We start from the raw sequence: 15,305 nt of genomic DNA, 5'->3' as shown, positions 1-15,305 counted from the left end.
GAGAGGGAGAGGAAGAGGGAGAGGGGGAGGAAGAGGGAGAGGGAGAGGGAGAGGAAGAGGGAGAGGGAGAGGAAGAGGGAGAGGGAGAGGGAGAGGGAGAGGGAGAGGGAGAGGAAGAGGGAGAGGGGAAGGAAGAGGGAGAGGAAGAGGGAGAGGGAGAGGGGGAGGGGGAGGAAGAGGGAGAGGGGGAGGAAGAGGGAGAGGGGGAGGAAGAGGGAGAGGAAGAGGAAGAGAGAGAGGGAGAAACAAACAGAGGCAAAGGAAGAAACAGGGGCAGAGGGAAAGGGAGGGGGGGGGGAGAGCGTGTGCAAAGGGAGAGGAAAAAAAGGAAGGGAGATGGAGGACAGAGAAGGGAGGGGAAACTAAGGAGAAGGGAAGGGGAGAGAGAGAAGGGAAGGGGAGAGGGAGAAGGGAAGGGGAGAGGGAGAAGGGAAGGGGAGAGGGAGAAGGGAAGGGGAGAGGGAGAAGGAGAAGGAAGGGGAGAGGGAGGCAAAGGAAGGGGAGAGGGAGGCAAAGGAAGGGAGGAGAGGGAAGAGAAAGGAAGGGAAGAGAGAGGGAAGGAAGGGAAGGCAAAGAGAGGGAAAGAGAACAGAGGAGAGGAGGAGGGAGGAGAGAGGAAGGGAAGGGAGGAGAGAGGAAGGGAAGGGAGGAGAGAGGAAGGGAAGGGAGGAGAGAAGAAGGGAAGGGGGGAGAGAGGAAGGGAGGAGAGAGGAAGGGAAGGGAGGAGAGAGGAAGGGAAGAGCAAGGAAGGATAGAGAAGAGAGAGGAAGGGAAGAGCAAGGAAGGATAGAGAAGAGAGAGGAAGGGAAGAGCAAGGAAGGATAGAGAAGAGAGAGGAAGGGAAGAGCAAGGAAGGATAGAGAGAGGAAGGATAGAGAAGAGCGAGGAAGGATAGAGAAGAGCGAGGAAGGATAGAGAAGAGCGAGGAAGGATAGAGAAGAGCGAGGAAGGATAGAGAAGAGCGAGGAAGGATAGAGAAGAGCGAGGAAGGATAGAGAAGAGAGAGGAAGGGAAGAGCGAGGAAGGATAGAGAAGAGAGAGGAAGGATGGGGAAGAGAGAGGAAGGATGGGGAAGAGAGAGGAAGGATGGGGAAGAGAGAGGAAGGATGGGGAAGAGAGAGGAAGGATGGGGAAGAGAGAGGAAGGGACGAGAGAGGAAGGAAGGGACGAGAGAGGAAGGAACGAGAAGAGAGAGGAAGGGACGAGAAGAGAGAGGAAGGGACGAGAAGAGAGAGGAAGGGACGAGAAGAGAGAGGAAGGGACGAGAAGAGAGAGGAAGGGACGAGAAGAGAGAGGAAGGGACGAGAAGAGAGAGGAAGGGACGAGAAGAGAGAGGAAGGGACGAGAGAGGAAGGGACAAAAGAGGAAGGATAGAGAGAGGAAGTATAGAGAAGAGCTAGGAAGGATAGAGAAGAGTGAGGAAGGATAGAGAAGAGAGAGGAAGGATAAAGAAGAGAGAGGAAGGGACGAGAAGAGAGAGGAAGGGACGAGAAGAGAGAGGAAGGGACGAGAAGAGAGAGGAAGGGACAGGAAGAGAGAGGAAGGATAGAGAAGAGTGAGGAAGGGACGAGAAGAGAGAGGAAGGGACAGGAAGAGAGAGGAAGGGACAAGAAGAGAGAGGAAGGGAAGGGAGAGGATGTGTAGGGAAAGGAAGGGAAGGGAAGAGAGAAGAGAGGAAGGGAGAGGGTGGAAGTGAGGACAATGAAGGAAGGTAGGGAGAAGGATGAAGGGAAAGGTAGTGGAAAGAGAGGGGGGGGATGGCTTTTGGAGGAGAGAGAGGGAGAAATAAGAAGGAATTATAAGGAAGGAAAAAAGGGGGAGAGAGAGACAGACATTCCCTTTCTATCCAAAAAGGCAACTTTTGTCTAGACAGGAAGTAAGGAAATTAGGACACAGCAAGATAAAACTGGCCGAGGTTCTAACGTTTTATTATATCCAAAATGGACAACAGAGTTTCCTGTAAAGAGGACAGGATACAGCAAGTGAATCTGTTTACTGAGAAGTCAGTAGAGAATCCCTGATCACATCTCTCTCACAGCACACAATGAGATTTCCACTGCTGCGGAAGAAAAAAAAGTTAAAACAAATTCACAATATTCTGAGTCAGCATAAATATAATTTCTGTACTGCACCCCATTGTTCCAGAATCCCTGGGGGGGGGGGGCATTTAACTATAAAACAATTTGTACATATATGTATCTGTCTGAAAATCTATTCTTCGTCAAGTTCATTTAAATGATAAACACATCTACGCCTTCATGAAAATACATTTTGGGGCCAAAAATAATGTTTTGTTTATAAAAGATGTTTGATTGAGTACAGAAGGGTTAGACTCCCTGCTGGTTCTTATTTTTCTGACTGTGTGCCATTGGGGAGATTTCTCTGCACTTCCCGCCCCTCCTGAGACATAACAGGAAATGGGAGGAAATCTCTCTGACAGCTGTCACTGGAACAGGTGTCCCCACTGGAAGACTTCCTGTTCTGGTGACAACTGTAATAGTTCAGAGACAAGCAAAGAGGGAAAATCTACCCAGCAGGACACAGACAACAATAAAATAAAAACCTGACAGAGGACCAATCCCTTCCTCCCAATTTAAGTTTTGGCTTACATATAATTTTTAGTCAGATGACATTTTTGTACAGACAGAAGGTATGTCCAGTGCATAAAACACACAAAAAAAAATTACACAAAAATTTTTTTTCACAAAAATACATTTTGGCTCCAGAGATTACTTAAAGGAGCAGAAAATAATGTGCGGCTCCGGCCCAGCGAACTTTTCTTTCCGTAGGAATAATCCCGTTTGATACAGTGCAAACATGTCAGAGAACAGCTTTTGTCACAATGTAACCCGTACAGATAGAAAAAAGCGATAAAAAGTACTTCTGCAGTAAAAATAGCCCAGCACCTCGGGGGGGATTCCCCGCGGAGTCGTCATTGAAAGCGTTTTTCAGACTCCATCTTCCACCGGACCGATTTACACGAGGATGTACAGTGCTTTTAAAGGATTAACAAATACAGCCCGAGGACAATTCAGATTGGAGGATTTTATTTCCTTCATTTCCCGCGACGGAAAGCATACAGCCCAATAGAGGCGAAACCCTTTCCCAAAAATTCCATGGATAGAGTGCTGGACATAAAGTAGGAGAGATGAGGCTTTTCCCTTTTCATGCTTTTTTCTTTTTATTGTTTAAAAGGGGTAACTACACTTTTGCGAGGGAAAAAAAAAAAAAATTATATATATATATATATATACACACACACACACACACACATATATATATATATATATATATATATATATATATACTGTATATACACACACATACATACATACATACATACACACACACACACACATATATATATATATATATATATATATATATATATATATATATATACACATACACACAACCTTTCCTTTTCAATCTGTCATTTTCTGTAACATGCAATATGGCCGCCTGGAGGTGTTTTCTACACAGATGGTGCACAGAGCGCCCCCCAGAAATGTCATTTCCTGCTTGTGTGATTGGCTCACTGATTTTCCCAGAAGTCTGCACTAAGATACAAGTCAGGTTTTGGGCATCTCCTGCAACAAAAATGTCATTTTTAGTGAGATACTCCCAGTGGGAAATCACGTCTAATGGGATGCAGACCCTGCCCCTTTCCTTATTAGATCCCTGCAGGTGCAGCAGCTGATTGATAATGATAAAGTCATTCCTACTCACATTCACTCAATGGGTGGACACAGAGAAACAAACAGCTATTTCTTCAGAATAATAAAAGGTAGGAATCTGCAACAAAGTTTGGTAAAATCCCTGCCATGTACATCGATCACCCAGAGGGGGAATGTTTTTTTTTTTCTCAGCAAAAGTGGAGTTACTCTTTAATGTGTTTTCATGGGTCATGTGATTGTCATGTTGGCCAATAAAAATCTATTCAGGCTGGATTCACAGCTTTGCCTTTGTTAATGCGTTTTCCATTAGGTTTTAGTATAGGGATTTCCCCATCAATTACTTAACACGCAATATTAACCTGTTTGTGCCCGCAGGCGTGCGGCCGCAAAAAAGGCGGTCTTTAAACGTCCACACGTTGCACATAGGCATCAATTTACAGCCAATAAGAGCACAGACACGGAGCTGCCAATGAGAGCTCTCTCCCACACTCCCAGAGACAGAGCTGCCAATGAGAGCTCTTGGTCCCCACTAACGATCAGTAGGCAGCAGGGCCAACTCCTGATCATGTGACCACTGCGACAGCCAACCACAGTGGTCGCGGAGCCTATTAAAGGATACGGGGGCTGGGGGAGAACAAAACTTTCATCGCATGACATTATTAGCATTGTGATATTATCTGTGCCGGATCACCTTGATAAGATTTATTGCCGCAATAATATCACTTTCTCCTGAGTGGAATGCTGAATTTAATCCACTTACAGTTTGCCTTCCCAGGTTCCTCCCCCCTCAACATGCTAATGACTTTTTTTTTCTCAAACCTTTCTTCATTTTCATGACCTACCCTATTTTAGACACAGTGACTTCATTACAGGGTCTTTTGCTTCTCTATGCAATGCAGGCAGATCATGGCTGATGGGAGGGGCCAGCAGGGTGCTCTACTTAGATTTCTGAACGCATTACAGCACCCTGCCTCAGTACTCAAGCTCTCTCAGCCCTGATACAAGCGGTGGGTGAGTTGTAAGGAAGAATTTCCCTTACATTGGAGGTCAGTGGGAAGAATGTCCCTTACATTGGTGGTCAGTGGGAAGAATGTCCCTTACATTGGAGGTCAGTGGGAAGAATGTCCCTTACATTGGTGGTCAGTGGGAAGAATGTCCCTTACATTGGGGGTCAGTGGGAAGAATGTCCCTTACATTGGTGATCAGTGGGAAGAATGTCCCTTACATTGGGGGTCAGTGGGAAGAATGTCCCTTACATTGGGGATCAGTGGGAAGAATGTCCCTTACATTGGGGGTCAGTGGGAAGAATGTCCCTTACATTGGAGGTCAGTGGGAAGAATGTCCCTTACATTGGGGATCAGTGGGAAGAATGCCCCTTACATTGGTGATCAGTGGGAAGAATGTCCCTTACATTGGGGATCAGTGGGAAGAATTTCCCTTACATTGGAGGTCAGTGGGAAGAATGTCCCTTACATTGGGGATCAGTGGGAAGAATGTCCCTTACATTGGAGGTCAGTGGGAAGAATGTCCCTTACATTGGGGGTCAGTGGGAAGAATGTCCCTTACATTGAGGGTCAGTGGGAGGAATGTCCCTTACATTGGGGGTCAGTGGGAAGAATGTCCCTTACATTGGTGATCAGTGGGAAGAATGTCCCTTACATTGGTGATCGGTGGGAAGAATGTCCCTTACATTGGGGGTCAGTGGGAAGAATGCCCCTTACATTGGTGGTCAGTGGGAAGAATGTCCCTTACATTGGGGGTCAGTGGGAAGAATGTCCCTTACATTGGGGGTCAGTGAGAAGAATGTCCCTTACATTGGTGATCAGTGGGAAGAATGTCCCTTACATTGGTGGTCAGTGGGAAGAATGTCCCTTACATTGGGGGTCAGTGAGAAGAATGTCCCTTACATTGGTGATCAGTGGGAAGAATGTCCCTTACATTGGTGATCAGTGGGAAGAATTTCCCTTACATTGGGGGTCAGTGGGAAGAATGTCCCTTACATTGGTGATCAGTGGGAAGAATGCTCCTTACATTGGTGGTCAGTGGGAAGAATGTCCCTTACAGTGGTGATCGGTGGGAAGAATGTCCCTTACATTGGGGGTCAGTGGGAAGAATGCCCCTTACATTGGGGGTCAGTGGGAAGAATGTCCCTTACATTGGGGGTCAGTGGGAAGAATGTCCCTTACATTGGGGGTCAGTGGGAAGAATGTCCCTTACATTGGTGATCAGTGGGAAGAATGTCCCTTACATTGGTGATCAGTGGGAAGAATGTCCCTTACATTGGTGGTCGGTGGGAAGAATGTCCCTTACATTGGTGATCGGTGGGAAGAATGTCCCTTACATTGGTGGTCAGTGGGAAGAATGTCCCTTACATTGGTGGTCAGTGGGAAGAATGTCCCTTACATTGGGGGTCAGTGGGAAGAATGTCCCTTACATTGGGGGTCAGTGGGAAGAATGTCCCTTACATTGGGGGTCAGTGGGAAGAATGTCCCTTACATTGGAGGTCAGTGAGAAGAATGTCCCTTACATTGGAGGTCAGTGGGAGGAATGTCCCTTACATTGGGGGTCAGTGGGAGGAATGTCCCTTACATTGGGGGTCAGTGGGAAGAATGTCCCTTACATTGGCGGTCAGTGGGAAGAATGTCCCTTATTGGTGATCGGTGGGAAGAATGTCCCTTACATTGGTGATCGGTGGGAAGAATGTCCCTTACATTGGTGGTCAGTGGGAAGAATGTCCCTTACATTGGTGGTCAGTGGGAAGAATGTCCCTTACATTGGTGGTCAGTGGGAAGAATGTCCCTTACATTGGTGGTCAGTGGGAAGAATGTCCCTTACATTGGAGGTCAGTGAGAAGAATGTCCCTTACATTGGAGGTCAGTGGGAAGAATGTCCCTTACATTGGAGGTCAGTGAGAAGAATGTCCCTTACATTGGTGATCAGTGGGAAGAATGTCCCTTACATTGGTGATCAGTGGGAAGAATGTCCCTTACATTGGTGATCAGTGGGAAGAATGTCCCTTACATTGGTGATCAGTGGGAAGAATGTCCCTTACATTGGTGATCAGTGGGAAGAATGTCCCTTACATTGGGGGTCAGAGGGAAGAATGCCCTTTACATTGGTGATCAGTGGGAAGAATGCCCCTTACATTGGTGATCAGTGAGAAGAATGTCCCTTACATTGGTGATCAGTGGGAAGAATGTCCCTTACATTGGGGGTCAGTGGGAAGAATGCCCCTTACATTGGTGGTCAGTGGGAAGAATGTCCCTTACATTGGTGGTCAGTGGGAAGAATGTCCCTTACATTGGTGGTCAGTGGGAAGAATGTCCCTTACATTGGAGGTCAGTGAGAAGAATGTCCCTTACATTGGAGGTCAGTGGGAAGAATGTCCCTTACATTGGAGGTCAGTGAGAAGAATGTCCCTTACATTGGTGATCAGTGGGAAGAATGTCCCTTACATTGGTGATCAGTGGGAAGAATGTCCCTTACATTGGTGATCAGTGGGAAGAATGTCCCTTACATTGGTGATCAGTGGGAAGAATGTCCCTTACATTGGTGATCAGTGGGAAGAATGTCCCTTACATTGGTGGTCAGTGGGAAGAATGTCCCTTACATTGGTGGTCAGTGGGAAGAATGTCCCTTACATTGGAGGTCAGTGAGAAGAATGTCCCTTACATTGGAGGTCAGTGGGAAGAATGTCCCTTACATTGGAGGTCAGTGAGAAGAATGTCCCTTACATTGGTGATCAGTGGGAAGAATGTCCCTTACATTGGTGATCAGTGGGAAGAATGTCCCTTACATTGGTGATCAGTGGGAAGAATGTCCCTTACATTGGTGATCAGTGGGAAGAATGTCCCTTACATTGGTGATCAGTGGGAAGAATGTCCCTTACATTGGGGGTCAGAGGGAAGAATGCCCTTTACATTGGTGATCAGTGGGAAGAATGCCCCTTACATTGGTGATCAGTGAGAAGAATGTCCCTTACATTGGTGATCAGTGGGAAGAATGTCCCTTACATTGGGGGTCAGTGGGAAGAATGCCCCTTACATTGGGGGTCAGTGGGAAGAATGTCCCTTACATTGGTGATCAGTGGGAAGAATGTCCCTTACATTGGTGATCAGTGGGAAGAATGTCCCTTACATTGGTGATCAGTGGGAAGAATGTCCCTTACATTGGTGGTCAGTGGGAAGAATGTCCCTTACATTGGTGATCAGTGGGAAGAATGTCCCTTACATTGGGGGTCAGTGGGAAGAATGTCCCTTACATTGGTGGTCAGTGGGAAGAATGTCCCTTACATTGGTGATCAGTGGGAAGAATGTCCCTTACATTGGGGGTCAGTGGGAAGAATGCCCCTTACATTGGGGGTCAGTGGGAAGAATGTCCCTTACATTGGTGATCAGTGGGAAGAATGTCCCTTACATTGGTGATCAGTGGGAAGAATGTCCCTTACATTGGTGGTCAGTGGGAAGAATGTCCCTTACATTGGTGATCAGTGGGAAGAATGTCCCTTACATTGGGGGTCAGTGGGAAGAATGTCCCTTACATTGGTGATCAGTGGGAAGAATGTCCCTTACATTGGTGATCAGTGGGAAGAATGTCCCTTACATTGGTGATCAGTGGGAAGAATGTCCCTTACATTGGTGGTCAGTGGGAAGAATGTCCCTTACATTGGTGATCAGTGGGAAGAATGTCCCTTACATTGGGGGTCAGTGGGAAGAATGTCCCTTACATTGGTGGTCAGTGGGAAGAATGTCCCTTACATTGGTGATCAGTGGGAAGAATGTCCCTTACATTGGGGGTCAGTGAGAAGCCTAACAATAAAAGTAGATGTAAACCGTAACTGAATGGAATTTAGACTGCTGGAGTGTCATTAAAAAAATTATTAAATTATCAAAGTATTAAAAAGCAATTGTTTTTAGAAAACACTTGTTTACAACACCTTTATGTTTATTGGTGCTGCTGATTTCGCCGTGGCCAAATTTAAACTGCCACCAGGAGCGCATGTGACAGGGTGACCACCAGGAGCACAATTGGGAGACAGGGACAAAGCGTTGTCACCCTATAACAGGAAGTGCCTGAACAAGGACATGGCAGGATCACCAAGGATTAGAATAAAAGCTTCAAATTTTAAATTAAGATTGAAAATGTCTTTTGAAATGACATTAAAGACTGTAAGAGTTCAGGGGTTGGGTTTACACCTACTTTAAAAGCCACCAGTCTACGGCAGATTTGCCCCAAATAAAAAAATGAAAAAAAAAAAAAAAAAGATATTCAAACATTTACATTTATTGATAGATGAGAAAAAGAGAAGAAAGTCAGCAATGGCGGGATCCTCCTTTCTTTTCGGAAAGATGAAATTTAAACTATAACCCTGTTCGTTACTTTAAGTTCACCCCGTGCAATCTGCCAATACGGCGCTAGGTGGCACTGTGATGACATGTCTGCTGCCTGCATGTAGTGCCAGCATCAGACGCTCATAATGGAGGGAGTGCGGTTGGCCTTGGTTCTACTTCAGCTGCTCTGTATCTTATTTATAAAAGATGCAAGAGCGGAATGATACTAGTGTTGCCAGAGGCACGCAATCGCGAGCATTCTTTTTTTTTTTTTTTTTTGCATTAGAGGAAAAAAAAAGAATTCTGCCGGGATTTGAGTGCAGCGTGTAATACATTGTCCATGCTTATACTGCCGTAAAGGCGTGTGAGGACCGGAGTTCATGTCAAAACCACAACCTTTTCCAGTGCTGCGAATGCAAAATGCAACGTTTGACGAGGAAAGGACGCGTTTCAATGGAATCTAAAACGCACCTCCATAGGGCCTGCTGAGTTCCAAAGAATCGCAGTGCAAAGCAGGTTAAATGGTCATCTACACACCCCCCGCTGAAATCAATTTGATATGTTCATCTGTGAACCTGACAGCTGCTTTGGATCTCCGCTCAGGCTGCCGCAGTCCTGTACTGCGAATTTCGCTGTAGGGGTGCGGGCCGGAAATTAGCTTGTCCTGGTGCACCGTAAGGGTATGGAAAGATTCCAAAAGCCGCAAACCGTATCAAACCATGCAACAGACTGATAGTAGCAGCCTCAGCTCACTCCGTCTAAGCCACGCCTCTAACGCATTTCACCTCGTGGATTTATCATGGAGGTTCATGATTAAGAGAGAAGTATGGGTTTGGGGTTTTTCCTCCAAATTATACTACCAATAGCCATAAACCATATCAAATGATACAACAGACTGATAGTAGCAGCCTCAGCTCACCCGTCTATGCCAATGCACTAACGCATTTCGCCCCGCGGCTTAATCATGGAGGTTCATGATTAAAAGCTGTATGGGTTTGTTTTTTTCCCCCCAAATTATACTTCCATAGTCGCAAACCATACAACACAGACTGATAGTAGCAGTCTCAGCTCACTCTGTCTATGCCATGCCCCTAACGTATTTCGTCCCGCGGCTTAATCATGGAGGTTCATGATTAAAAGATGTATGGGTTTGGTTTTTTTCCCCCAAATTATACTTCCATAGTCGCATACCATACAACACAGACTGATAGTAGCAGCCTCAGCTCACTCTATCTATGCCATGCCCCTAACGTATATCGTCCCGCGGCTTAATCATGGAGGTTCATGATTAAAAGATGTATGGGTTTGGGTTTTTTCAGCAAAATTATACTTCTATACCATATTTATACCATATCACACCATACAATACAGACTGATAGTAGCAGCCTCAGCTCACTCCGTCTAAGCCACGTTCTAACGCATTTCGCCCTGTGGCTTAATCATGGAGGTCCATTATTTAAAGAGAAGTATGGGTTTGGGTTTTTTTCCCCAAATTATACTTACCTAGATGGATGCAACATCTGCCCGATGCTGCATCTGTCCCCCGTCAGCTCCAATGGTGAGAACTCAGCTGTGACGGGAGTCACTTTGGGTGGGGGGCCCATGAATACAGCTCACTTTGGAGAGGTGGGGAGACCCCTGTCTCAGCTCCCCATATCCCTCTTATGTGTAAGTCACCCTGTATCTCTTAGGGGTACAGGATGATCTGTCCTAATATTGTGTAGACATGTATAGGTGGGGTGGGGGGTTGTGGATTGTTTGGTGCCGTGTGGTTGCATCCCATTGTTCTATTGTGTGTCTTGTTGGGAGAAAGTTATTATGGGATTTATGTGTTTATATGTATTGGCTTGGTAGGGGGTGTTTCCGGCAGCCATCCCCCCTGATGGAACGGTCTGCTGGTGTGTCTATTGTTACTGGGTGTGGGTTGCCCCGACCTGTGTCATACAGGGAGGGGGAATTGTTCCCTTGAATGTATATATCTTGTATCTGTGTTCAAATTAAGTAGTCTATTTCCTGATTTATTCCAAGACTGGTGTTGTCTAGTCTCATATAGTCAGCGGTGGTGTCGGTGTTCAGACGGGGAAGCGGTATTATAACGGAAGTACCCAAGCGCAGACTGGGTCGGTTCCATTACATCAGCGATCACATGACCCCTGAGCACTGAGTTCCCACCGCCGGGATCTTTCCCCAGCTTGGATCGGCTGGGTGATGTCAGACAACAGCGGGCTTCAGCTGAAAATGGGTCACAGAAGTGCAGAAAGAACTGCACTCCTGTGATCCACAGAAGAAGTACAATCAAAAGAGCTTTGACTGTACTTCTCATTTAAGCTCCAGGGCAGGACGAAACGCGTTGGTGATGTGGCTTAGAGTGAGCTGAGGCTGCTGCCCATAAATTGTATGGTTTGGCACAGTGTGCGGCTATTGGAATGTTTCCGTACCCTTTCGTATGCATATCTGTGTTTGGCGTCCATTTTAAGTGCAGCAAAACAATGTACACCCAAGCCCTAACAAAGGCCTGATTTTCAGTTAGAAAAGTATTAAAAGTTCCGCAGTGTCAAATCTTTAAAAGTAAAAAGATCATTAAAAAACAGTATCCACCACATCTCACCTCTAAATAAATATAAAATCCTCCCCACCCCATTTCAAGTACCTTCAGGGGTGAGAGCCTTCTCTCATCTCCATAGCTACGCATGGCACTTATAGAACTGATACATTGTATAAAACCTGCACTGATACATTGTATACAACCTGTGCATTTATAATGTCCAGAGTAACTCTGCCCAGAGGTGGACGGGCAGGGTTTAGACCACAAGCAGGCCTTTGCTGCTGCCCCCACCCTGAAACGACCATCACAGGCCAAGAGCTTGGATAAATATAGCTGCTGATGTCACAGGTCTCATCAAGCACCTTGCATGTTTCTTTGGAGAATTTATCAAAGGATGATATGCAATACCGCTGGTGCTTTATACTGTGTAGCTAAAGAAGAACGCTTTCAACGCTGGTGACAACAGTAGCTCAGCTTTTGGCTGTCAGATGTAGAGATTTCCTGGGTGGGGTCCAGTACAGCAGCGAAGACATGGTGGGCAATCAAACCTGCAATATTAAGTTCTTTAATATAATAAATATGAGATCCCAAGTAGCAACCCAAATGCCAACTGAGAACCGCCATCATGAGCAAGGTTCTCATAATAAAGTTATTCTCAGAAAGATGGCAAAAAGGCGTTAAGAGCACTGTTAGAAGCTGGATTCAGGCACCGTTTTCTTCCTTCCTAGGGAAGAAGTTTGATATTTCGTTCTCTGAAGTGTACCTGAGGATGACTTTTCTACTGCTGCTACCTGCCTGGAAGCTTGGTGAGATGCACTTCCATTCTTGTACAGAGAGGTGGACCTCTTCATAGTCCACTCCACCTTATTCTGGACGTTGGTTGAGCTATGGGCTCTCCTGATGTCCATCTGAGCTTTGCTAGTGGGGAGGTCCTCTTTCTGACGACGTGGCATGGTACCACTAGTCCTCCCATCAGCCAAAACACCATTTGGCAGAGATGTCCTGGTTGTCCTGGTATGGAGCTCAGATTTAATGTTCTCTGATGTGCTCGGCCTCTTGGATTCTTTCTTCAGTAAGCCAGTAGACTTAGACTTTGCAGACTTCTCCTCCTGATGTCCAGTTTCTGAGGTTCTTGGCCTGCTGCTGTTGCTGTCTTTTAAAAGGATTCTTTGGTTTCCATCTCCCTTTTTACCTAAATTTGCTTTGACTTTTTCAACAGAGTTTTCAACTTTTTCAGGCTCTGGACCATCTACACTCGTAGTCCTGTGTTGTGATTGTGATGGTCCATCTCCTTTCGCAGTTACAGCACTACTATCTTGGCGGCTCACTTTCTCTCTAAGCTTTCCATCTGAAGTGTCTGTCTTTGAGGATGTTGTCATTGGTCTTGATTGACCACTGGCTGAGTTGATTCCATTGGCACCATGAATATTCGCGTGGTTTACTTTTGGCTGAGATTCACTGGTAGACTTGTCTGCATTGGTCATCAATGGCACAATAGACTCATTAGTGAACTTTGGCCGACGACCTGATTCTAAATATTCCACCAGCTCACCAGTCTTGGGCTTTGCCTTGTCCTTTGCCCCGAATGACCAACGGAGTGGCATTGCCTTGCTAAGGCTCATCTTTAGCTTGGAAGCAGAAGACAGTTTCATGCTGGCACTGCGACCCTTGACCCCACGGACAAAAGACCTAGTGCCACAACCTGCAAAACATAAAAGAAATAGTTGACCACCCAAAAATATTCTACATGGCCAAAATGTTTGTAGACATCTGACCAAGGCCATTGCATCTATATGATCTTGTTGGGCATTTCATTCCAAAATCATGAGCATTAATATGGGGTTGACTCTCCCCCTCCACAAAATCTTAATTTCGAAGGGTTTACATGAATTTGTACCCATTAAGCCAAAAAAGCATTTGGAAGAGAAGACCAGGCTTGCACACAACATTTCAATTTATCTTAAGACGTTCAGTAGGGTTGAGGTTAGGGTACCATGCAGGCAACTTAAGTACATCCACACCAAACTGTCGTTATGAACCTGGCTTTGTGCACCTAAACTGAATAATTGGGGGGGGGGGGGTAGTCACAAACGTTTTCCATACAGTATTTTTTACAAAGTGTTGGGAACTTGTATTTCACTAGCTAGTCAACACATCTGAAAGGCTTTCTGAAGCCAGATTAATACCTTGGTCCAAGTTCTCCTCATCTAGGAAGACCACAGAGTCTGGAATTTGCGAAACTGGTGAGCAGTTGGTGGTAGCATGAGACACCAAGCTCTCTCTCTTGCTTCCATTCAGCCGAAGGACCCAGTGATCCGACATGGAGGAACTTGTAGAACCTGTAATTGCAGTGCAAGATCCTAAGAACTTGTCTAAAATTAGAACCGAGAAAAATCTCCAACTTTCCAACATGATAAGCCTCTGTTTTCATGTTATCTGAAAATACATTATTCAACAGCAGGGCGGGTAAGGAAAGAAATGCTGAATGGTTGCCATTGACCAGCCTTTCTCAAACTTTTCAACGCAGAGGAACCCTTGGAATAACTTTCCAGTCTCAGGGAACCCCTGCCAAAATGGACTATATCTACAACTCATGATACATTCGTGTCAGACACTGGAAAGAATGCTCCCTACACTTGTGGTCATTGGGAAGAATTACTCCTTTACAGCTAAAAAAGATCAATGGTGTCAGTAGGAACTTGTCTGAGAGGCAGAAAATCGCTTATTGCTCAAGGAACCCCTTGCAAGCTCTAGAAGATCCCGAAGGTTCCATGGAACTCTGGTTGAGAAACCCTGCCATAGACAATATCGACTAGCAGCTTTGTGTTATTAAAGTCCCCTCTGCGTGTTTCCATCTTCCAGAGTCACATCCCAAACCTCTGTATGCACCTCTACACACCCATGCCTAAGAATGTCTTCACTGTCAAGGCTAGCTTAATTCAGGACAGCAGTCAACCACCCTAATTGTCATCATCCCAAGAGCTATAGTACCTCTTACGGAGCTGCTGGCAGACCAGGCAGGGATGGCATTCCTCTTTTGGTAAAACAGCAGATAAGCCCCCCGGGTGCAGACCTCATCCTCCTGGACCAATTCTACGGTACTGTCATCATAACTGTACCAACGAGAATCCATCGAGTTCCTGCAGTAGGCTGTGAGCACAAAAAATGGACATGGGTGAATTAATTGGAGGACTTTAGATTTTTCTTACTTTTTTTTAGTTATCTACCCAAAACGAAAAAAAAAAGTTCTGATTTTAGAGTACGTCATGGATAAAACTCTCAGGTGGGGAGATTTCAATTTACTTCCTCGAGACACATCTGGAAGTGAGAGGAAATTTCTCCAAAGTGATGGGAACTAACAATTGTTCCTGCTGGAAGATTTGGCCCAGTAATCTGACTAGGTTCCAAAAGGCAAATCAAATGCAACCCTGAGAAATCGATTCTACATCAACATTTAACCAACGGATCTTCACAGCACCACACGACCATTTCTCAATCAGAATTGTGACTCTTGACAATATGAAGTCCCCTGGCTTCCAATGAACATAGTTGGTGGTTCTAGTCAACATGTGAAGCATAAAAAAGTGACTTTACTGTAGTGTAAAGTAAGACAAGGTAGGATTCATGGGTCAAGTAAATCTTAAAAAAAAAAAAAATGAGAGAGATTGGAGTTTAAGTTAATTTCTTATTACGAAACCCATCTTCTGGTGCTCATGGTACCTCTATGTTGGTAAATGCCTTAGGAAATTTAGC

General features: G+C 45.6%; 1 protein-coding gene across 1 annotated transcript in view; it reads right to left on the bottom strand.

Annotated features, from left to right (window-relative positions):
- Positions 1-8,940: 8,940 nt before the first annotated feature.
- USP43 (ubiquitin specific peptidase 43) overlaps positions 8,941-15,305 on the bottom strand; it is a 76,029-nt gene continuing 69,664 nt past the window's right edge. The window contains exons 13-15 of the mRNA XM_089666780.1: positions 14,544-14,702; positions 13,739-13,891; positions 8,941-13,254 (exon numbers count right to left, since the gene is read on the bottom strand). Coding sequence (XP_089522906.1) covers positions 12,242-13,254; positions 13,739-13,891; positions 14,544-14,702 — 1,325 coding nt within the window. The 3' untranslated portion in view covers positions 8,941-12,241. The remainder of the gene's footprint in view (positions 13,255-13,738; positions 13,892-14,543; positions 14,703-15,305) is intronic.

This window comes from Staurois parvus, unplaced genomic scaffold (assembly GCF_062004578.1).
Source record: "Staurois parvus isolate SC_StPar_1 unplaced genomic scaffold, SC_StPar_1.0 ptg002841l, whole genome shotgun sequence".
Classification (NCBI taxonomy): domain Eukaryota; kingdom Metazoa; phylum Chordata; class Amphibia; order Anura; family Ranidae; genus Staurois; species Staurois parvus.
This window is presented reverse-complemented; position numbering and strand designations above follow the sequence as displayed.